Source organism: Agelaius phoeniceus, chromosome 4 (assembly GCF_051311805.1).
Source record: "Agelaius phoeniceus isolate bAgePho1 chromosome 4, bAgePho1.hap1, whole genome shotgun sequence".
NCBI lineage: Eukaryota > Metazoa > Chordata > Aves > Passeriformes > Icteridae > Agelaius > Agelaius phoeniceus.
The window spans coordinates 52,289,208-52,312,729 of NC_135268.1; the positions used below are offsets into that span (position 1 = coordinate 52,289,208).

General features: G+C 37.0%; 1 protein-coding gene across 4 annotated transcripts; it reads left to right on the forward strand.

The window, feature by feature from the left end:
* Window positions 1–123: 123 nt before the first annotated feature.
* RELL1 (RELT like 1) lies at window positions 124–22,212 on the forward strand. Of its 4 annotated transcripts, none has more exons than XR_013182139.1 (8): window positions 124–301; window positions 9,335–9,574; window positions 11,327–11,398; window positions 12,695–12,752; window positions 15,328–15,567; window positions 16,228–16,405; window positions 16,909–16,998; window positions 19,733–22,212. XR_013182139.1 is itself a non-coding variant. In XM_054633707.2 (7 exons), the coding sequence occupies exons 1-6, from the start codon at window positions 214–216 to the stop codon at window positions 16,397–16,399; spliced, it is 870 nt and encodes a 289-aa protein (XP_054489682.2). In that variant the 5' UTR covers window positions 124–213; the 3' UTR covers window positions 16,400–16,405; window positions 19,733–22,212. The 4 variants fall into 4 exon arrangements, 2 of the variants coding, with proteins under 2 accessions (XP_054489682.2, XP_077033740.1); XR_013182138.1 differs by having other exon boundaries at window positions 125–301; window positions 16,228–16,401; XM_054633707.2 differs by lacking the exon at window positions 16,909–16,998.
* The last annotated feature ends 1,310 nt before the right edge of the window (window positions 22,213–23,522 follow it).

The window sequence follows — 23,522 nt, forward strand, 5'->3', positions numbered from 1 at the left end:
GCCTTCTCCCCCCGCTAAGGCTGGCACCGCCACCCAGGCTCAGCGCTTCCCCACGGCAGCTCCAGCAGGGCGGGCGCTGCGGGGCAGCACCGCCCCGGGCCGGCGGCCCCGCGCAGGCGCCGTGCGGGCAGGGCGCGCCCCGCCGCCGCTGGGCCGGGCCGGGCAGGGTAGGGCGGTAACGGCCCCGCTGCCAGCGCGGGCAAAGCGTCGGGGATGGCTCCGGCGGCGACCGGCGGGATTCCGCCGACTGCGCCATCGCTGGGCCTGATGGCTGACGGGCTGGGCAACAGCTCCGCTCTCGGTGGGTCGCTGCGGCCTCGGTCCTTCGCCGCGGCGGGACGCTTCAATCCGCGACCCCCTCGTTCCCCGCCGGCGGCCCTTGTACCGCTGCGCGGGCTGTGAACTCGCCGGGCAGTACGGCCTCACTCGCCGCTAGGATGTCTAGGCTGACCCCGCTGCTTCTGCCGGGGCCCGACGCGGTTTCCTCGGGGTCCCCGGCTTTCGAGTGCCTGCGGGGAACGAGGGAGGAGAGCGGCAAGGCACGGGCGCGTCCCCCTCCGCCCTAGCCCCGGGCAGCCCCGGGCAGCGGGCTGGAAGAGGTCAGAGCTCCGCGGCGGCAGCGGCTGAAGTTTCTCCGGCCTGTCAGCGCAGCGCGGCGGGGGCGCTCGGGGCGGGCGCCGCCGGGTCCCGCTCGGGCGGGCTGCGATGCCCTCAGCGATCGCGCGGTGCTTATGTCGCGATAGCCCCGCGTGCTGATGTAGGGGATTATGGCCAGGAGTGGCAAGGGGAAAAAAAAACCAACCAAAAACTATAATGAGCTGTACGAGCTCGAGTCGGACAACTCCTCCGTAGATGATTCACTTTGACTGGGATCGGATGGCTCTTAAGATTGAAGTGCGTTAAAGAATGGTTTCTATTTTATCCTCACTTGTGAGGTTAAGTTTGGCTTAGCGTTTAGGTTTTGGAAATGAAAAGTTGACTGTAACCCTTGAGAACTCTGAAGAGCACTTGCACACATACAATCACTAGAGGAAGTTAGTTTAAAATGACATTTTCTTTGTTTATGTCTAACCACAACTGTTATGCTACTAATAATCTCAAAATGAAACCAAATTTGTTGCTGGTGTAGTCTTAGTCTGAAGTGCTTGCTTTTTTTTTTTTTTTTTAATGCATTGTCTGTGATGCTCAAACGCATCAGTAAGAGTATACCAGCTTGTTTGAGAGTGAACTTTCAACTTAGTGGAAACAGTTAAGATGGCCATACTTGCTAGCAAAGAATAAATCCAGAAGTGTTTCTTGTCTTTCTGGCATTCCTTTTGTATATTTGTATATTACTTGGTGCAGGCAGGCTTGGTCAGAAGGGTTTGAGATATCTGCTGCCTGCTGTTTATTTTCTGAAAGCAAGAGGAATGGAAGGCTTGTCATCCAGTGCTTCAGGAGAGTGGAAAGAAATAAGTACCACCATGCACCTTGAATTTCAGATTTATGTTGCCTTGTAGCTGCTGTCTGAGGACCTGAGGTTTTCTATGTAAACTATGAGGAGGAGAGAAGTCGTGGATTTTTCTTCTCTTCTTGATCATGACCATATATATATATATATATATATATATATATATATATATATATATATATATATATATTTTAAACATATAAAAATATAAAAACTAGTTTGCTCTTTGGCTGTTACTTCGGGGAATTGCTGCATGTTGATACATGCTATAATTACTATACAGTTTACCTGCTAGTGGTATCTTGAAGAGGCTGTAAACAGATGTTTTAGTAAACGAAAGGATGTGTGTATGTAGGTTTATACTGACTTTTTACAAATGTTTATACTCAGGATTGCTTTATTGAACTTGAAGGTGGGTGGAGAACTCTTGGTATGCTATGTGCTTTTGTAGGATTTAATAACTACAGAAGCAACTTAGCTGTATGTATATCTAGCTAAAGAAGATTGTTCTTATGCAGGCTAAAAATTGGCAAGTCTAGCAAGAGAGGCAAAAAGCTGTGAAAGAATTTTCTTCTCAGAATTTTACAAATGCTTTCTGCCAATGTATCTGCTGTATCTCAAGATCACAGTATACCTCTTCACATAGGAGATACTTTGGTTTGCGTTAAAATTGATTTTTGATTTCTGTAAACTAGTAAGAACTGTTGTTAGCATGCATAAATTCATTGATACAATGTGCTTGGTGGCACTGATTTAGTGCTACTCACTAGATGCTGATTGTGCTTGTGAATTTAACCAATGATATGCAATAGTACTAAATAGCTCATGTGTCCAGGAAGAATTTTATTTCTTTGCTTTTTAATGGCCATACTAGTGAAATGTGCTTTATTAGATGTACTGTAGCTGTTTGCAGAGTGTTGTATTTGAAAACTGAAGTTGGAGGAACAATTTTCCAACAGATATGCAAATGTAAAGCCCCAGTTCTGTGTATTTTTGCTGTAGGAGCTATATGCTGCTCAAGTAGTGACCAAAGCAATTACACCATAAGCACTGCAATTTAGTACTGGTAAACAGTGAACCATAAGCTTTTTGTGTCTGTATGTGTTAATGCAGCATTATCAATCACATACTGTGTAGCTCAAAGAACAGGCTAAATCTTACTTCCCTTTATATTTAAATTTTTCCCTTTCTCAACAGGATAAAACTGCTCTATATACTGTTAATTTTTTTTTCTCACAGAATTCTAAATAATGTCAGATGCCTTCATGGTGTGGTGACTGATGGTTGACTAGGTTTGGTCTTCCCTGTTGGTTCTTAAGCTTTCTCTGGCTGTGAGAGAATTGCAATGCTTATTGCAATTATTTCAGCACTCAAAATCATTGAGTCTTACATGCATTATACAGTGATACTTATAGCTATATTTTTTTTTGCTGTGAGTAGGACCTACCTTACATAGCAGGTACCTCCTTTCTGAATCCCCACCCTACCCTGAGGCTTTCAGAGAAACCAGTCTAAAACTTTCTGCAGAAATTTTTCTGCATGTGTTGATAGGGTGTATAATTCAGAAGAAATTTGCATTAGTAAAGAACTTCCTGCAAAATTTGCCTACAGTCAAAATTTTTGTAGTGACTTTGGTGAGCCAGAGATTTTGTCTCTAATGTAAGAACTCTTAGCAGGCTGTGGCCTGAGTCACTCTGAAAATCAGCTCGGTGTTTTATGGTTGTGAGCACAATGTTGGTACCATGGATCTGTTGGGTGTCTCATGTCGTGCCTGAGACTTGCTGCCTGGGGCTTACTGTTGGTGTTCATTAAGGAGGTGCATTTAGAATGAGCTTTAAGGAAACTTGGCTGGTCCTTCTGCTCACTTTCTTGAGATACTGCTTTTGACAAATCTGATGAAGGCTTTGAAGTTTGTTCCTAAGAGAAATTCTTAATCAGCCCTGTAACCTCTAAGGCAGTTGGCAGTGTGTTATTAGTTGTCAGTATGTTCCTTCCTGGCTTCCTTTTTGTCATCTCACTTCCTGCTTATTTCACTTCTGGTTGTAGGTTCTGATTACTACAAGGAAGCCAGAAGTTAAGCGGAATTCACAAATGTGTTGAATGTTCTTCTTCGATGATAGGTGGCTTTCCTTTGTTATTCACTCTAAGCATATTCCCTGATGTACAATTTCCTTGAACAATAGACAAAGCAAGTGGTAGAGAATAGGTTTTCTTCACTTGAGAGGTTTTTTTCTCTAGAAAATATCTAAACTTTTTTCAACCTCTTCTTTACTGACTTTTCTAGTGTGTCTGCTCTCTTCTGTAGCTACCACCTGACTAGTAAGGCAGAGAAGCCCTAATGTTTCCTCATTATTTTTTTGTGTTTGTGTTTTGGGGAGTGGTATATTTTGTCTTGTGGTTGAAATTGCTAGTAATTTCATCTGCTTAGTTTTGCAAAAGCAATTTGACTGTAGTGTCCAGAATAGATAAATACTATTTGAATCAGATAGCTCGTAAAAAGTGTATTTATTTTGAAGTTGCATCAAACTCTTCTTGTTAAGTTTACTATCAGTAAAATAAAGACATGTATTAAATGAATACATGATTACCATCAGAGTAAATGATTTACCTAAATGATTTCCCTGCTAAGCACCTGAATTAAGAATCTAAAAAAATTAAATGTGACTTGATAATAGAAACCTCTACTGCAGCTCTAATAAAATGTTGTATCTCTGAGTAAGTTGAAGGTACTGAATGAAAGTATACAATGGATTTAGAACTTCTTTTCTTTTAAGGAAATATCCACCACTTCTGAAATGCTAGGAGATACAAGCTGGCATTGAATTAACTTCACTAAAACTCAACTTTAAAAGTAAAGTTAGTTTCTTAAATTCTTGAGATTGAGGTATTTAGTGTGTGTTTAGGAAATTTAGCTAATAAACAAGGAGTTTTTATTTTTATGCCTGAATTTAAAAGCATGTAATTTAACATAAAGAAGTTTTACGCTAAATGATACTATGTAAATGTAATGTAATGTAAAATGAATGCTGTAAATGAACGAGCACATCCAGATGGAGCAATCTGATCTAGTGAAGGTGTCCTAGCCAATGGTGGCAGGGTTGAGATTACATAGTCCTTAAAGTCCTTTCCAAATCATTCCATGATCCATCCACCTTTGATATCTGTCCTGAAGGTAGGAAGTGTTGTTAGTATTTAATTTAGTTGAAAATACACTTCCTGTAGAGCCAGGAGAGGATGACTACATATCATCATCAGGTATCTTTTCCTTGCAGGGGGAGCTGGGTTCACAGGCTGCCTGATCTTTTCTCCTTGTGCCATTGCCTCAGAAAGCTTAAGCAATGTTTTTAGCAGCAGTGTGTAAGTCTGTGGGGTGATTTGATCCACAAGTGATCCAGGTACAAAAGAAGGGAAAAGACAAAGCACCAGAAAAGCCCCCAAAAGAGCCAACCCTCCCCCCCCCCCCCCCACCCCCACTGCAAACAATATTCTCTTTTAAGTGTTTTGAACCCTAAGTGATGGTCCTTTTTTCTGCTGCTGGGTAGACTGGCCCATTAATGGTGAGGAGGAGGGAGAGAAACGTCGAAGCTGATATTGCTACTGAGGCATTGTTTTCCAGCTGTGCTTAGCTGAGATGTTTGAGCAGATCATGTGCCATACCATATTTCAGTTGTGTTGGACTGAAATAGGTTGTATGTGATCATATTTAGTTTGTTTAAATATTAATTAACATTAAGGCCAACAATAGTTTGTTTCTGTATACTGTGAGATTGATATCTATGTTTCATTTTCATTCCTAAAAGCAGGGAATATGATCCTGTTACTCCTTAAACTTAATGGACAAGAAGATAGTGAATATATATGTACCTATTTTTAGCAGGTAGATTGCTCAAATAACCAAATTCATAACAAGTAAACAACCTTTTTAAAAGGCATGCCATAAAAGGTAAATGGCATGGGGATAATGGGCAAAATCCAGAGTAACTAAAGAGGATTTTTTACCAGTAGAGCAGAGAGAAGATTACGTTGTTGTTTATGGGCCACTTTCTCTAAATTAAACAATACAAAAACAAGTGCTTGAAGTAATCAGATGGGTGTAGATTCTACTTAGATTTAGTATAGGAGATTTAGAAAAACTGCATTATTTTAATGCTGAGTTGTATACTGCTAATATAAGAACTAAACTGTTTTGATCTTGGTTATTAAAATGATTTGTTTTTTCAAGGATCTGAGTTGTACTTTAGGCAAAATAGGATTAAGATTAAATATTTCTAGAAATTTCTCATGTGCTTTATGAAATATTTGTCTATGCCATGTTAAAATTGCAATTGAATGAAGCATGAAATATTTTTCCAGTTATCTGCTAGCTTTTTTCCTCTTTTATTCTGTTTCCTGAAGGTGCTGTCATTTGTCTTGAGCAATTGCTGAGGTGGAAGAACACTACCAAAGTATCTGAGTAACAGTGATTAGAACCAAAAGACTTGTCTAAGGTTGACTATCTTTATATTTACTTCTTAGGTAAGGATGAAGTAAGGGCAGGCAACATTCAACCTCAGTACTTGGCATATATTATTTTTTAAAGCAAATGAGTACATGGGATCTGAATGAGTAGCATGAGTGCAATTTATTATTTTCAGTTTAAACATTACTAAGTGTGCCGAATATCACTTCTAAATAATTTCATTTAGATCACATCCTCAAGTGTTGCATATGTAGACTGGTATACAATGACTGGTGTATAAAAATGCCAGGACAGCAAAGCACTGAAACAAATCAGTTCTTTATGAATTGACTCAAGTCAAGGAAGATTGCTATGGCCTGATGAAAACCTTTGAGGAGCAGCATCATGCATCACGAGACTGAGGTGAACTGTCAGCAGTCTGACAGAAGTGTAATGTGCCTCTGGGGAAAGGGAATGGGGAATGCACAATGAATGATGGAGCTGTGACTTGGCACATAAAATGTGCTGCCTGTTTGGGTCCTCAGGGCTTGGCTTTGCATTATGGCATAACTGCTGAGGGTTTTGAGGGCAGACTGTGTAGGGTGTTTGATAATGAAAGCTGAGTGCTTTGCTTTGCTTGTAAGGTTATCTCAGTAATCCAGTTAAAAACTATTTTTAGGATTACAGTCTGTCAGGAGCACAGTGACTGGGGTAGCAGAGAACTGAATGGGAAGGGACCTCTGAAAACCACTTTGGATCTGGAAGAATTGCAGTGAACCATGACATGGAAAGCCAGAGGCATGGACCTCTAGCCATGTTATAAGGCCCCCTTGCTCTCTCTGTTTGGTGGGAATTTCCTGCCATGGTTATGGAGAAAATAGATACTTGTTTGGGCAATCCATGGCACTCTTGCCACAAAGAGAGGCAGAAAACCCAAAGTTGAGTTGGATAAATTTTATGACCCTTCCACAAAATGGCTTGACTAGCAAGTGGATGTTGATAGAAGGGAGGTGTTTCCCATTCATTCTTAAAATCAATACTGTGCAACAAAATCCAAAGTATCTGCGTGTTGTATTGTCTTAGATTTGAACAGGAAAGGTGCTTATTTATTAATACCCTTAGGAGCTTGTGTTTTATACTGTTTCAGTTGTATTTCCTAGATTCTGAGATGTTGTAGTCATCCAAGTAAAACTTCTCTGGTGTGATGGTTTTCTCCTGCCTCGAAAGTAAATGAAACTACTTTAGTTGATTAACTGGGATACTTTGTGGCTGTTGCTACCTGATGAGTTAGAAAAAAAAAATTATATTTTGGTATATTAAAGCATGAATTATAAATTCTTAGAATGCAAGTAAACTGCGTGTAAGATCAGCCTTCTCAGTTACATGACTGTATCCCTTACCCTTTCCTGTCTTCTGTTTCCTTGCAGTATAAAATAACTGCAATCTTGAAGTGTTAAATTGTAGGTATTTTTCAGTTGTCCTACTCTGTGTTAGAGCTTCAAAGGTTACACATTGGTAAATTCTGCACACAGTCATCTGTAGGATTGCTGCCCTCTTAAAAGTTAATAGCTTTCTCTTTTGATTTTGGGAACAAACTAGACCATCTGGTTTTGTCCAAAGCAAATATCCTCAGATTCTGCTTAACTTTAGTTTGGAGATCTGTTCAGTAATTTGTTTGCACTTCTTTCAGTTTGGCTGCATTTCTGCTATTTCCTAGGAAATTATTTTAGCAAAATTCTTAATACATCTTTTTTTTTTTTTTTTTTGTTGCTAATTGGGGTTTATCAGTTATTTCAAGTAATTTCCATTGTTTTCACTTTGAGCAAGTTTTGTATATTGCATGCTACCCAACTGTCAATTTGAGACTGTTCTGAAAAATTCAGAAATGTTTTAAAATAAAAGGTTTACTGTTTCTAGAGGAATAAAGAAAACTAGGGTAAGTACCAAACTTCTCTTTGCTGTCTGTCGCCTTACTGGTGTTTCTCAAATGCAATGTAGTTATGCAGCCAGTGCAGGAGATGTTTGTGGAATAATGCTCTTTCTGCAAATTTTTGGAGGCTTCCTCTTTTTTTTTTGTTTGTTTTGTTTTGTTTTGTTCTGTTTTTGAAAGGAAAGGATTATAATTCTAGACATTTGTGTTGTGAAAGTGTCCCTGTCATGTAAATGGTTTTCTGCTGACTTCTATTCTTCAGTGAGTTTGATGAATGGAACAATTGTGAATTTCCTTGTCCATTTCAATACAAGTAGATGGGAAATAGATGGATAAAAAAATGAACACATTCTGGTTGTCATTATTTCCTACTCAAAAAAAAAATTGTTTTCTGCTGGAGTGGAGGAGAAGAATAGAGGGTAGAAATGCATGTTGGGGATCGTAATATGTAAGTCTTTATTATATGGGGTGGGGAATGTGTATAAGCTCTAAGGGATTGCAAAGGTTTTGAGTATGCAACGTGTAATTTTGGATTTATCTGAGCTGTTTACCATTTTATACTTTGATATGGGAGAAGGTACTGTGTTCTTAGTTTCTTTGTGTATATTGGACTTAAAAGTGTGTTAATACTGAAGAGATTGTTCAGAGATGTGGAATGTTCATTATCTGGATGGAGCTTACGTGCAAAACCTGATCTAATCAGTGCTGCTTTTAGCAGCACTTGGACTGATGAATTTCAAGTTTCCCTTCTAATGTAAATATTCTATACTTTTGATAGGTCACAATCCCAGTTTATAACATAGAGTTTACATCTGTGAAATTCAGAACTTAAATGAAACAAAAGTGCTTAAATGTGGGTATAGTGTGTGACAATGCTTCAACTTAAATTCTTTGCAAGCAAAAAGAATTCCTTCATGTCAAGTTTAAATACAAAATGATTTCCAGATCTCAGACAAACAATGAGTCCACCTTATTCTGATAAGTAGGGGGTGGATGCTCTTTTGAGAATTTCCACTGTCAAAAGAAAAGTAAAATCAAGGCTATTTCTTTCACACCTGATAATTTTTCTATGCAAGGGTCAATATTAAATCCTGTATTTACTCTCATATTAGGGAAGGATCCACATTTTATTGATAATTTTGCATGAACTCCTGGACCGGAGGAATATTATAGCATTTTCCTCGCTGATGTGAACAAGGAGCAATGGTAGTGTTATTCTTCTGTGAACCATGTGAGCCCTTTATTTGAGATCACAAGCCTGTCAGGCTTGTATGGTTGGTTCTTCACTGTTATATTGAAGAAATATCATGCAGGTTTTTTGAGTGTTAGGTGTTTGTAATTGTTTGGTGAAGAGGGAATATTTGCTGTTTCTGGTGTAAGTTGTCAGCCAGTAGAGGATGTGTTTTCCTCTTCACTGCAGAGGGTACTGTGGAGATTTGGTCATGCTTGTAATTTTCTGAATTTTTTCAAGTGATTTACAGTGTATAGTGATACATTTATTTATTGATTTACATAGATGGAGAGGTTCCATGGGTTTTGTCAAGCCATGGCTTACAGACAACTACTTTGACAACTAAAGTGGATGGCAATGATGGCAAGCCTGAACACCTAGAGTACATTGCCTTTGCTTTGGTTCCTGTTTTCTTCATCATGGGTCTCTTGGGGATCCTTATCTGCCATATCCTTAAGAAAAAAGGATACCGTTGTACAACAGAAGCTGAAGAACTAGAAGAAGAAAAAATTGACGAAAAAATAGGTAATCAAGTCTAATAAACAAATTCCTATTTCTCTACATTGCAACTACTATGAAATAATTTATTGTAGGACTTCTGTCATTTCTGTGTCTATATTTGACATCAAAGCAGTATTAAGAATAATATTTTTGTTACTACATGTCACTTGGGGTTTGATCTCTGCCAGTCAAATCCAGGCGTGTTCCGCTTTTCCCATGCGAGTCTGCTAACATTAAGTAAGAGCTTAGAGAGGGATCAAAGTATCCCTATATTTGTTTGCAACTCCACAGATGGGGTTACCAGATCATTTTTCTGCATTTTACATGCTGTTAACAACAAAGTATTGTTGTACATGGTGCTAGCTGAGAAGTGGCAAAAAGCTTCCATTTAAAGCCTAAAATCTTAGTTTTATGATTTGCAATCTTATTTGTTCCTGTTGTGCTGTCATTCACTTCTCCCCTCTCTTTATAAAACCAAGCCTTTGGACTGAATATCTTTATTCTGTTTTATGTAATGCTACTTATAATTTTTTTCTTCAGGATGCCTTTTTTTTTTATCCTAACATTTGTTCATTTGTACCCTTGTTTTTATTGTTCCTTTTTCCCATTTATTCTTACTTGGGGAAAAAAAGGGTGTTACCAGGTGGGAAGGGCTATAACATGGTATAGCATTTGTAAAATGTAAGTAAGAACAAAAGTCACTTGTAAATACTCCTCTTCCTTTCTCCCAATTAATTTCATTCAGTAGGTTGATAATGAGTGCAAATTACAGTGGCTCTGTGGTAAGGGTAGACCCATGTGGTGCAGTAACGATGTGTCAGTGTGTTCTTAGGCATTACCTGCCTGGGGCAGCTGTGCAGTGAGTGGAGCTATCTGATCTGATAGTTCCCCTGGGTGGAACAGGGGAGTGGTAATGAAATGGGGACATCCCCCATGTCTCAGTGGCAGGAAGGAGCTGCCTCTAAGTTACATTCCAAAGTTGCAGGTAGTAAGATGAAGCATGGGTACAGAGGTGGGGAAGCTCCTAATTTACTACATAAGAGAAGAATTTAGAGTCTAGCCTATCAAACTTGCCTCAATCCCATTTTTTTTAAATAAAGCATTATAACAATTATTAGGGAAGGACACAGTTTTGCCTCTTCATTGTTTTAGTTCCCCAACTGATCTTCACTCTTTGCTGATTATTCTGGGGGGGGGGGGGGGGTTTAATATTGCTAATGGTAAAAGTTTTCAGGTTTTTTTTTTTAATTAATCAATTGTTATGTCCTTGAAGATGTGAAAATTGAATCTTAAATTGAATCTTCTTAAAAAATATTCTTAAATTGAATCCCCCTCATAATAAAAGTGGATAGTACCTGCTTTAGAATAGTAGTTTGAGACTGTTTTGTTTTGTTTTGGTTTGGTTTTTTTCCCCTTCCTGTTGTTAGGATTAGAAATGCTGCTCTCTTATTTGTCTCCTCCTTACTAGCTGGAGAAGGAATTTTGAAGTATGTTTATGAAAACACTGAGCTTAATTAGTTCTCTGCTGAATTTGTTTGGGCTACTGTAGAGATGATAAACCTGTGTTTATAGTTTTTACTGAATAAGGACGATAAAGTCCTACCTAAGCTTTCCCTCCAAGTGACAAAAAAATCTCACCTCTTTTTTGAAATGTAGTTTCTTCTGGTTTGTGTTCAGTTTTGGTTGTGACTATCTTATCATTATTTATTTTTAAAATAGTTCAGTTCTTGATTCATAAGGCCAAGATACTGACAACATATTTATTTCTTTGCACAGAAATGAATGAAACTATACATGAGAATAGTGACACTGTGGGACAAATTGTTAACTACATCATGAAAAATGAAGGTACAGTATTGAAGTTACTGCCATTGAAGTTAGCAGCCCTTGTGATGGTGTTCTATAACAAATATGTTTTTTTGGATAGTCTGACGTATGGTATGTTCACGTGCTTTCATTTAATAACCAATTTGTTCATTCTTAGCTCTTTGAAATTGTCTTTACAAGGCAGTAACTTCAAGGACAATAGGGAAGTTTCTTGCTTACTTGAAAATTGTTTTGTATGGTAAATTCAGGTCATGCATTTCCATATATTTTAACTGTTTAGGTATTTGGGTCTTTTTGGTTCAGCCTTTTGCTTTGTGAAGTAAAAGCTCAATGTTGCTTTCTTAGTGGCAGTGTTTAAAGCCTGTGGAAACTTTTATGTTTTGACTAGATTTAACTTCTTGTCCTGAAGTGATTCTTGCAGCTCTTGTCTGGTGAGAGGCTTGTGCATAACTGAGACAGTATATAGCACTAATGGGTATTTATATAGCACTAATGGGTGATTTGGTATATAGCACTAATGTTGAATTCTGTACGTGTTATCTGCATTTGTCTGCAAAGTAAAGGATAAGATGTGACTGAGAAAACAAAATCATAGCCAAGCACCCCATGGAATGCTTGGTTAGTTCAGAATGTATTTGCCCAATAGAAGAAATGTTTAGGAGACAGGATGTTTTTATAGGACAAGAGCAGTCAGCCTTTTGATTTTGCATTTGTATAAATCAGAGTTCTGACCACTGAACTTGCTTTCAGTTACCTCTGAATTAGTCCTCTGGAAAAGCAATGATTTTGAGTTTGCATGTGGGGATTTTTGGATTTTGTTGTTTGGGGATTTTTTCTGTTGTTCGGGGTTTTTTTCAGACTATTAGTGCTTTGAGTTTGTGTATTTTTCCTTGAGATTGGGATTAGGTAATTCATGTGTTTTGATAGGAAATGAGCAATTGATAGTTCTTGGCTGATAATGAATTTTCATTTTGTGGGGCTCACTTAAACTGATGTTTTTAATCTGAAGTTGAGTTAAACATGTGAGGTGATTCAGAGATTTTGTTTGAGAGTTTTGTGCAGATGGCTGCGTTTCATGGCTTGCATTGGGGTGGAGCTTTGAGTGCAATATGGACTGCAATTTTAGTAGTTCATGTTAAGGTTACCCATAGAATTATATTAACATTTTTTTCTGCAGTTTTCTTTTGTGCTTTTTTGGAGATACATAATGCAGTCATCTTTCTTTTAAATGAAATACCTTTGAGGAACTTTAATTTTGGTTTTTTTCTAAAGTTAGAACCGTTCACTTTTGAAGAGTTCTGTTTATTCTCATTGCAGCAAATGCTGATGTGTTAAAGGCCATGGTAGCAGATAGCAGTGTCTTTGAACCTGAAAGGTAATTACTCCTCATTTTAATGCATGTTCTCTGAGGCAACTAAAAGCATATGCTTTCAAAGGACTTTGTTTCCTGAACTCTTCTAAGACTACATTGCTTGCTTGAGTTACCAGCTAAGAGAATAATACTTTGATTTTTCCATTGTGTTTGAATCCTTAAATTGTAACATATACCCTGGGTTAGTGACTGGCTCTTCTGGTTACGTGTTCTAGGTGCATGATACAGTTTTTCTGCATTTTGGTCTAAAAATTACAGATGCTGCAAATACTGGTTTACTTTGGGGTGGAGTTACCTACAAGGTGGCTTAGTCCAAAGCTACTGTGGCTTCAAAGAACAGAACAGCACTCATTTCATTTGTATAGGTGCTAACTTACAAGAGACATCTTCTTCTGTGTCTGCTTTTGGTTTACTTTTTTCTTTATAATTGTAGCAATAGAGATTGGTTGACCTACCTGTTAGGATTTTTCACTGCACAGGTAATTATGTAGAGAAAGCATCTCTGCCTTAGATGCATTGTATGTGTAAAAAAACTTGTAGATGCACCATATGTGTAAAAGTGCTTGTATTTGTACATTTGTACACTTTTACCTATGTCTAGACTCTCAATACTCTTTGTATATAACTTCATATTCAAGGCAGAGGAGATGGAAGTTCAAGTAGTATTGTGTGACCTATAAAAGGGGTATATAGTTTCAGCAAAACGAAGAGTTGAGTATAGAACCATTAAACACCTGTTCTCATGGTGAGAGGCTTGGTTATTGAAATGACCCCTGAATTTCTAAAGGGATTTCTCCTCAAGTATAGATACTCTTAAATGTCTGTGGTTCTGTTGAGAAATTTATTTGAATTTTTTGCATAGTCATGTGTAATGTTATCTTGGGCATTTTAGACTATAATTTCAGTGGTGAATTAAAATATGAAGAGTAAGGAGGAGAGAAAATGATTGCTCTTACAGAATCTGATAGATCCTGAACCTTTTGTAATCAAGTAGAGATCGTCTGTATTTCTTTGCAAGTTCAGTGCATTATGAAACTTTCTAATTATAGAAACAGTTATGGCTGAGTAAAATCTACCCTTCTCTCAGTTGAAGCCATTAGTTCTGTCTGTGCTTCAGGTATTGAACTGCTTTTATTTTCCTTAATAGCATTTTCTTATTTATTTGTAGACCATTAAATATTTCTTGCCAATATTTTTATTTTGGATATGAGCATCCAAGTAACTCCCAGTCTTCTCTGGCATGTTTTACTTCTTTAATTTGTTCTTTCTGTTCTCCTTTGGAGTCTCTGCAGTTTGTTTGTATTTCTTGAAATAACATTTCTAAACCTGCATGGTAGGATCAGATCTGGCATGATTAATGCTGAGTATTGTAAATTTAGGTTCACAGGTTATACTTCTGTTATTTCCACTGTTTTGTCCTTTTTAAGCAAGAATGTTGTTTATGATTCATGTTCTACTCATGATCCTCTTTTTCTGAAGAATGGTCATCTGTCTGATTGCTTTTTGGTCTAGATTTGGGTAAAGGCTTTCTGCTAAAACACTGAGAATTTATGTTGTCCTTACTGCAATACATCCTGTATTTTTAGTAAGATTTGTGTATGTGTGAATGTCTTTCATATATGTGTTCTCTTCTCATCATTCTAATTTGTTATCTTGACCTCTGCAGTTGCTATGGGTTACCCAAAGTCTGTGGGTACTTTAGCTATTCTTCTGTTCTGTTACCCAGTGAACTATTTAAAGCACTGAATATAACCAGGATCAAAACCCCCCACATTTAGTATGACTTTGCAGTTTCACAGCAACTACAGATATATTACATTCTGTATGTGTTTTTAATTTGTTTTTACAAGGTGCTGCTGTACAGTTATTTCACCTTTCATGAGCTCTTGTCTGCTGTGTTACAAGACAGTGTTAAAATTGATGCTAAAGTCCAAGAAAAGTACAACTGGTTTCTATCAATGCTATCTGTTTGTTTTTCTGCTTTTGAGGAAAATCGGATTGATTCTATTAGTTAATCTCAAATGCCTTTTGGAGGTTGTACTGCTTTTTCTTTCTAGGTACTTAAAATTTTATTTTTTCCCTTGAAACTGGATGATGTTGTTTCCTCTTGTCATTGTGGTACACATTTTAGTTTTGCCTCCTTTCAGTATTGTGGTTCTGTGCTCTTCTTCTCGGAGTTCCTTGAGATCCTGTAACAATTCTGAAATACTTTATAGTTTTCCCAGGCAGTTCTTTTGTGAGTGTAATCAGCTTATTAAATGTCTCCTTCAATATAAGTTCATGTAACCTATTCTCTTCTATTTAGGCTGACTATTTTTCCCCTCTTTTTTTTTCTTGTCTTTTGTGTTAGTTACCTTAACCACATGACTGCAGCTGAATCAGTTTGTGAAAGTGATTCCAATTGCGAAAATATAATATTGGAGGGAACTGTAAGCTGCACATCCTCACAAATATATGTTTCCTGTAAAAACTGGTTATTCACTAGACATAACTGAAGGTTGGATTTCATCCTTTTTCCTTTTTAAGAAATCGTATTTTATAGTAAACATAAATTTTCTTTATTTCTTTTTTTCTACAGCCCATTATCTCCTACCTCTCCTGAGAGTCCAGTGAGTCCAGGGACTCCTTTGTCACCAGGTGTTGTTCCATTCAGACACAACTGCAAAGCCCATCACTTCCATACTGTTGGAGGAGTGGTGGAAAAGGATGTTTGTACTCGCTGTAGTCACAAACGATGGCACCTTATAAAGCCAGCTCAAAAATCTAAAGAGAACAGAAGAAGTCGTATTGGAGAAGTTACAGTCCTTTCTGTGGGAAGGTAAGGCTTGGGTCATTTTGTTGTATACTTCTCTTGGAATGCTACAGTGACCAATGTTGGATCAGATATCCACTAATTCTGCTCTCTTTATAAGATTGGTGATCTTTTTTTTTTTTTAATCACCCTGTTACTATTAGACTGAAGTTATTTCTGGAAGAAGTAAATGTGATTTTTATTTTTTTTTAAGAACTACATAGAAAGATGGAGATTTACTGTGGGTGTAAATTTAAGGCTCTTGCTCATTTGATACAGGCTAAAAGAAACAAGAATTGCACACTAATAAATTTCTCTGAATTTGATATTTCTCAAGTAAGTGTGAGGCTATAGAAACCACTTCATTCTATTTGTTATTTTTAATTCTTACCTTATATTGTAGTTGTCTTAGAAAATCATTATTCTAAGAAGTGGTATGCAATCTCTGGATTCTGCTTCAAAACACAATTCCCTGAGAAAGTGTGATTCAGCAGTAGTGAGAACTAGAAAAACCTGTAGGTGATAGGAAGGAAGATGCTCTGAAGCGAAGCAGTGTCCATGTAGGTGCCTGCTCTGACATCTTGTTCTGGGGACCCGGAAATTTGTTTCTGCCTATGCTGTTGCTCCTGAGAATGATCTAACTCATCTGTGGGGAAATACAAGTGCACTTTCTTTTGCTCACCTCAGATTTCGAGTCACAAAAGTGGATCACAAGTCCAACTCGAAGGAGCGGAAGAGCCTGATGTCCGTTACTGGTGTGGAGAGCGTCAACGGGGAGATGCCAGCGAAACAGGACGTGAGCGAAGCGCCCGCCACGCCTGCCAAACAGGACGTGCAAGAGAGGAGGAGCTCAGAGTAAAGGCAGGTATCAAACATCTGAACATCTGGAACTTCTACTGGAGGTGTTATGTTGTGAAATATGTGAAGGTAATCAGCACAGTTGAAAATGCATCAGTTCTGTCTGAAAACTCAACTTTCAATTTCAAAATTCTCTACACAAGTCTGCAAAAATTATATGTGGTCACTCAGTTAATGATAAGTTAAGAAAGGCTTTTTTTATCCACCAAATTCTTATCTAATTGTTTATTCAGATTTTGTAATTAGGTGTTGAAATAACTTTTGTGGGTGTGGCATCACTAGTCCAACAGATAAAATGTCTGCATATTAATTTTTTGGCAAGAAAAAAATTTTGGCAATGGCTCAGATTTAGTGGCAATGTACTTATTGTCCAAAACAAACAAGTGCTGCTGACAGTGTTATCACTGGGATAGCTACAGTTATTCAATAACTATAGCGGCTTCCTTATACTTGCTGTTTTGTACTGCATGCTTGTATGAGATGATTGCTTACTAGATACTTCTCTGATAGATCTGTGGAGCTTTGACTAATAGCAGTGGAGTCACATGAAACTGCTGATCTCACAGGGATCTAACTAAGCCTGGCGGTTGGGGTTTTCTTGTGAGTCATTAAACTTCAGTGAATTGCTTGAGTTACTCTATTGAGCATGTGAAAAACATGCACAGCATGGTTTTGAAATTAAATCCTCACTGTGTTGGTTTTTTTCTTTTCACAGTTTAGAATGTTAGGGGAAAAAAACCCTGGAAGTTAATATGGTTTGCCTCTATTTGATGATATGCTGATGGATAATATGAAGGGGAAAGGTGATTTTAAACAAATGTGATTCAAAATTCAGACTTGACCCTTGAGTAAAAAGGCTCTGGGGTGACATAGTAAAGGTGCTGGACTTGAAGAAAGTGAACAAAATGCACAGTGCCAAACTCTCTGTATGCTGAGAGAGAGGATTAAATGATGCTGTGTCAAACTATTGGTTACATCAAATGGAAGAGGGAAATGCACAAGAGAAAATTTGGTCTGTTTAGAAAAGCAGTGAGACTCAAATGCCCTTGCGTATTTTGAGGTTAAAGTAGAGAGCTCTTATGCAGTGGGATACTTCCAACCCTTAGTGGCAGCACAGGTTTGACTGTTGAACTAAACAGAATGGATTTGTCTGGCCTCTATGCCTCATCACTAAATTATACCCAGGTTTTTGGAAACATTGCTGTAGAGGAAAGGAGACTTGGAGATGTGGTATGCTTCCAAATAATAAAAAAGTTACGGAGGGTAATGAGGTTTGTTTTTTTTTTTTTCCCCCAGTAAATATGAAGACAGTGGTAGGCTAAACTGCAAGGAGGGGGAGCTCAGGTTTCAAAAATTAGGAAATTGGAATAAGCATCTTTATTGCTGGACATTTATAAGACCAAACTTGTCTATGCCAGTGTTTTGCCTTTTGATCTGTAGCACATTTTGGCAAATCACAGGTGCCTAGTGCTGCTGTTTCACTGTTGCACTGAAATCTGTGAAGGATCTACAGATGTCAGTGAAAGGGAAACAGTACTCTTATTTTCTGATTCAGAATGATGTCCTTGTGCTCAAAGTATTTTTATGTTGATGTGATTCCTATTTCTTTCCTTTTTAAAAATCAATATCAGCTAAATGCAATAGGAGATAACGTCTTCCTTCACTAGACTGGCATTTCCATGCCCAGCTAATTGTTTTGTTAATTCTGTGACTATTTTTATTTCTTTTCTATATCTCTAGTGGGAGATAGAGAAATCTCATCAGATTGTTCATAATATGATTTTTTTTTCTAATATCTTGTGCTTAAAGAGAAGATAACAAGCTAGTTATCTTCTCTTTAAGCACAAGAAATAGAAAGAATAGGGCATATATGAAAATAAATTCCAGTGCACTTTGATTAAAAAAAACCCATCATTTTGAAATCACTCAAAATGTTATGTAGTCCATTTTTCTCTCTAATTTGTTCTTTCCTCTCCTAAATAGGAAAGCTGTTCCCTGTAATTACCTAAAAGTTCTATAAATTTAAACCATTACTACTTTAATTTAAAAATAAGCTGTTCTCTAGAGAAATATGATAGTAAAGCTGTAAAAAAATTGTCCATCTATGGCAGCTTTTTATTGTTAGAACCTCCCCTTAGGATTAAAGTTTTGCTTCTTCTGAAAACAAATGTTCTAATAGCAAAGAAATGGTTCAGCAGAATATTTTAATGGTCTCTCTAGTCCAACAGAGCTATTTTGTAAATCATCTGGGAAACTAGCCAGGTCTGTTTGATTTGCACTACAAAAAAGAAACAGATCTTGCTTGAAAAAGGTTCCCTAGCATGGTTCTAGATCAGTTTTTGTCTTCTGTCATGAGAAGCTGCTCACATGTAAACAGGTAGTAGTCAGACCTTTACTTCAGCTACTTATTTCAGACTTCTAATAAATTATTGTAGCCCAATTTACTGAAACTGAATAGATAAACTGCATTTAAGACTTCTGTGCCTCTAGTCAGTACATTTCTGATGAAAGCTTATACTTTGGAGGAATTTGACTCAGATCTTCAGATGCAGAGGAAGAAGGCAGACATAAATGTGTGTTTAACTGCTTGTAGAAAAGTTTTTTCTGTCATTCAGAGGCTTTTTTTTCTGTCATTCAGAGGATTTGTGGCTGACTTTAACCACTGTTACTGAGAGTTCCTGTATGAGATGGAATTCCTGAGTGGGACAGTACCTGGATGAAATAGCATTGCTGACTGCCTGTATTTACTGTCGCTCTCAAGTCCAGGGTTTTTTTCCCTAAACTGATGTGTTCTGAAGCGACCTCTTCAGTGTTTCAGCTTATCTAGTGTCTTGCTGGCTGTATCATTGAAAGTTGTGGCATGTCTTCTCTATGTCTTCAAGGTTCATGTTCTCAGCAGACTCCATTTCTTCAGTTAATACATTTCAAATATGCTTAATGGCACATAAAGAGTGGTAGATACACAGCTGATAATTGAAGTCAAAACTTTGAGTTGAGCTCTTGGAAATCCATTTTAAGCTACTGGGTATAAACAGAGACTGGTACTGGTACACTGAAGCTATGTAACATTTTCCATTTGTAGTGCTTAACGTTGTGGTGTGATTTGTCAGTTGGTCCATGTGTTTGTCCATGCATTTCAAGAGTACTAGCTCAATTTTTAGTTCTTCTTTATGATTTCACATGCTAAACTTGGAATGCATGGCAACTACTTCATGCAATTGTGGCTTTTTTTTTTCCATTTCAGAGCACCTGCTAACTTTTTAATTGGTGTGTCCATCCTAAAACTAATTTTGCTATTTAGGTTTATTTTTAGAACTGTTTTCTTCTCTTACAGGTGGAACTTTTAGAAGAAGATTGTCTGCAAGCACTTTGGAGAAAACTGAAAACTCCCAAGAGATGCATACTATTTTAAGAAATGTATTTATGGCAATGTAGTATTTTAAAAGTTCTGTGATGTCATTCCTGCAAGGTTAAACACTTAATGGTTTTTGACCAGTAAAGTAGTGAGATTTAGACACTTAAATACTGTTGAGCTGTGTGGACATCATAATGAATGGCTTCATCTTGGAAAGAAAACATACGTGAAAGTTTTTGGACAGGAAAGGTAAAAGCTTTATCAAGTCTTAAACTTTTTTAAGACAAGCATTTATGAGCTCAGTATAAAGAGTTATACAATTACCTCATGGATAAACTGCATTCACCCCAGTGGTCCATCTGGATTTTTCTTCTGTTCTGCCCACTCCAAAATTGACAAGCGTTTGCTGAAGATAAAAGCCAGTCTTTGAAAGATGAAAATATTCTTTTAATCTAACTGCTTGTAGCCAAGTAAAACATACAAGGAAATAATTGTCAGCCAAATCTGCATGTGTGCCTTCAGTACATAAACCCAACTCTGTGCAGGGTACCTCACAGTAGAGACTGGTTCAGTTATATGCAGATGTTAAATTAAATTGTTGTTCCCCAGACCCATATCTCTCTCTTACTACTTGACACAGGCTGAAGAGCATCTTTTTGTATGCAGTTGGATGAACTCTTGGTGAGGTTACTTTTCTCATTGCCTTGTGTTCTCCTGTTTTCTTGTAACTGCTCACTCATATTTGAAGAGTGCCTAATGGTTTTGCTTTTCTTTTCTTGTTCTTACCCACAGGTTCCTTGTTAAGTTAAGGCAACATATTTCAAGCCTTAGATAAAGATATGGAATATTGGGCATTAAAAAATTTATGGAATATATACTAAAGTGCTTCAGAGTGGCTTTATTGGACTGAGGGTAGTTGTATTCATTGGCAAAAAAATCTTAAGCCAGTGTTACTCCTTTCATATTTTAAGTGTGACTTAATGCTAAAATTACCATGGTATTCTCCTATTAATTTTCTGTATCTACTTATGATCTTAGCTTTGTCCCGTTACTTATTCTGGGGAGAGAAATCTCTGTAATACTTCAGCAAGCTTTTCTGTGTAACAGAAAATTGTATCATTTGTTCTGAGTGCCTAAGAATATAAGCTCTAATATAATGCTTTTTAGTAGAGATTGCACTATATTCTGAGAACTATAACTTAATCTGCTTTATGAACTCAAGGAAAATCAGTGTATGTTTTTGAAATGGATTTATTTTAAATTGATACCTTCAGTCTTTTTAAACAAGAGCTCTAAATTGTGTTTCTTCTTCATATCTGAGAATTGTGTTTCTTCATTGATTTATGTATGCAGTGTTAACAATCAGTGTGTACAAAATTACTCTTCTTGCTTGTGTATTCGTTACTCTCATGTCTTGCCAGGAAACATCAAGTTTTTTCACTCTTGCTGCAAGTATGTGCTGCTGATGGTCTTCCTTCTGTGTGTATCCACAAGATACTGACTGGTCCTATCAATGTGTACTTTTCAGCAATGCTATATTTGCCAAAAAACCCACCACTACCAACCCAAACACTGAAAATAATAAATGTTATATTGTTCTTTTGAAAATGGATATTTTTAGAAATAATTGTCTGTCCTTGAGAACTCAGAATAACTGTTTGACTGGGACTCTAACTTCAGTGTTTAGCGCTGCTCCCTGCTTCCATAAATTTAAAATCAGCTTCTGAAAACTCTTCAATATTTAAGTACAACATGAACAGCAACCTCATTTTACAGGCGCACATTAAGCTTCACATGATTATTTGTGTGAAGAATATTTCTAGAAGATATAATTAGTATTGGTTGTAGCAATAAGCTTTCAATTTCCAAGAGATTGATAGCTATGATTATAAAAATGCATACTGGGAAAAGGGAGCATTTGAGAAAACAGCAGTTTTCAAATAATTTCCAGAAAGAAGATGCAAAGTTACAGACTGTCCCCAAAGCTTTTTCTAAAAAATGGGCAGTTTGTCTTGATATTGTATTTTGATGCATGATGGGTTAGTATGGCAAATAAATGGCAAAAGGATGTAAGAAAGTTTAAATGGTAATATGTATTTTTTTTTACTTATTTTAAAAGTAGTTTCTATTTTGATTCTATTGAAAATACATAGAATAAAAGGGATGGAAAGATGTTGGGTATGTAAAATATTGTTTACCTGTATAAAGTAATTATGTAAGGTATTATGAGACATGATATGTGCAAGAACTGAATTTATGCATTGCTACCTAAGCAAGAGAGGATTTAGAAACTGTGCCTGTTTTATTGCCTTTAACACTACAATGCTGTTGTAGGGGTATGCATATTGCCATATTAGTCTGCTTTTCTTAAATTTGCTTATGAAATGTATTTTTAACAAAATAGTTTATATACAACTTTTATACTACAAAGCAGTAAATAAAAAAATACTGATTCTTAAGCTTGCTTCTGACTTCCTTTAGCCTTCAGTGATTGAGTGAAATTTAATTTTTGCACCATCTAAATGTAAAATGCAATCTTTTTGCCTCTAAGTTTTTGTTTATGGAGGTAGCGAGAATGTTGGTTTATAGTGTGATGTACTTCAGAGCAGTAATCTTTTCTTCAGAAAGGACAATTGCAAATACTACTTTAGTTTCATATTTAAATGAGAAAGACAGAAATCTGTGCTTTAACCCATGCTGGTGTCTTAGATTTAAAATATCAAGATTTTTAACTTTCTGTTATATTTGATGCAGAGCTTTTAAAAAATAGTCAACATTATTCTTAATTTTTTCATAAGGAAGGGAATGAAAAACCACAAATGACAGGAAGCTCTTTGCAGTTGTTTCCTCTCAGCCTGTGTCCGTCTGTGATACTACAATGCTTAATTTGTTACATTATGTTCTCACAGATGACTGTGATCTGTAAAGGGCATTAAAAATGGGTTTTGCTGTATGAATAGTTTGAAGGAGCCTTGAAGCAAGTTGTGGCTAGCTGAGGTGGGATTATCAGTGCACAATCCTGTTTAGGGTCTGTTTTTTATTATTTCAGTGCTCCTAGCAGTGTCACATAGGGTCTGTTTTGAGCTCTGTTTTTGAATTTCAGAGGTTGATAAACAGCTGTGTTTTATATTGAGAATGCTAAAAAAAGAAAAAAAAAAATTAAAAGTCCTTCCAGACCTTAATCTTCAGACAGAATTGAGACACTGCTTCTCCTGAAGCTTCTGGAAATTCAACACACTATATGGGTCTCATTTTCAGGAATTTTTGTTTTGTTCTTTTTTTCTTCTATGTACAAATTCTTTGTAGTATGTGTAGTACACAGTTTTTATTAGACAACATGTACATACATTGAAATACAAGAGGATTGCTGTATTAAAGTTTGAGAAATTCTGTTGTAACTGGACTGACATAGACAAGTCCTCAAAAGAAACACAAAGAATTTATTTCAAACGGATTTTGTTTTCTTCACTTGGATTAATTCTTGTATTACTTTTCCCCAATGCAGGCACTTCATTTTTAGTAAAGAATTATTCCAAAATTCAGGATCTTACCTTATGCTACTGTAGCAAAATAGTCAAGGGAGCTACTTCTATGTTTAATAAAATCTGATTTTACTAGTAAAGAACACTGAGCCCATGTGCAATGTATTTTTGAAACATGTTAAGGATTAAACATTTCTTTTACCTGTGGATCTCTTTATGAAAGTCTCAGTTGAAAGCATGCCATAGTGTACCTGGTTTCTCATTGCAATTTTCTTTCTGAACTATAT

What these genes read in the sequence shown, in the direction of transcription:
- RELL1 (XM_054633707.2), top strand. Translation starts at nt 214, where the DNA reads ATGGCTCCGGCGGCGACCGGCGGGATTCCGCCGACTGCGCCATCGCTG. An exon ending in AAAAATTGACGAAAAAATAG is followed by an intron (nt 9,575 to 11,326) that starts GTAATCAAGTCT and finishes TTCTTTGCACAG; the next exon opens with AAATGAATGAAACTATACAT. An exon ending in ACAGTCCTTTCTGTGGGAAG is followed by an intron (nt 15,568 to 16,227) that starts GTAAGGCTTGGG and finishes TGCTCACCTCAG; the next exon opens with ATTTCGAGTCACAAAAGTGG.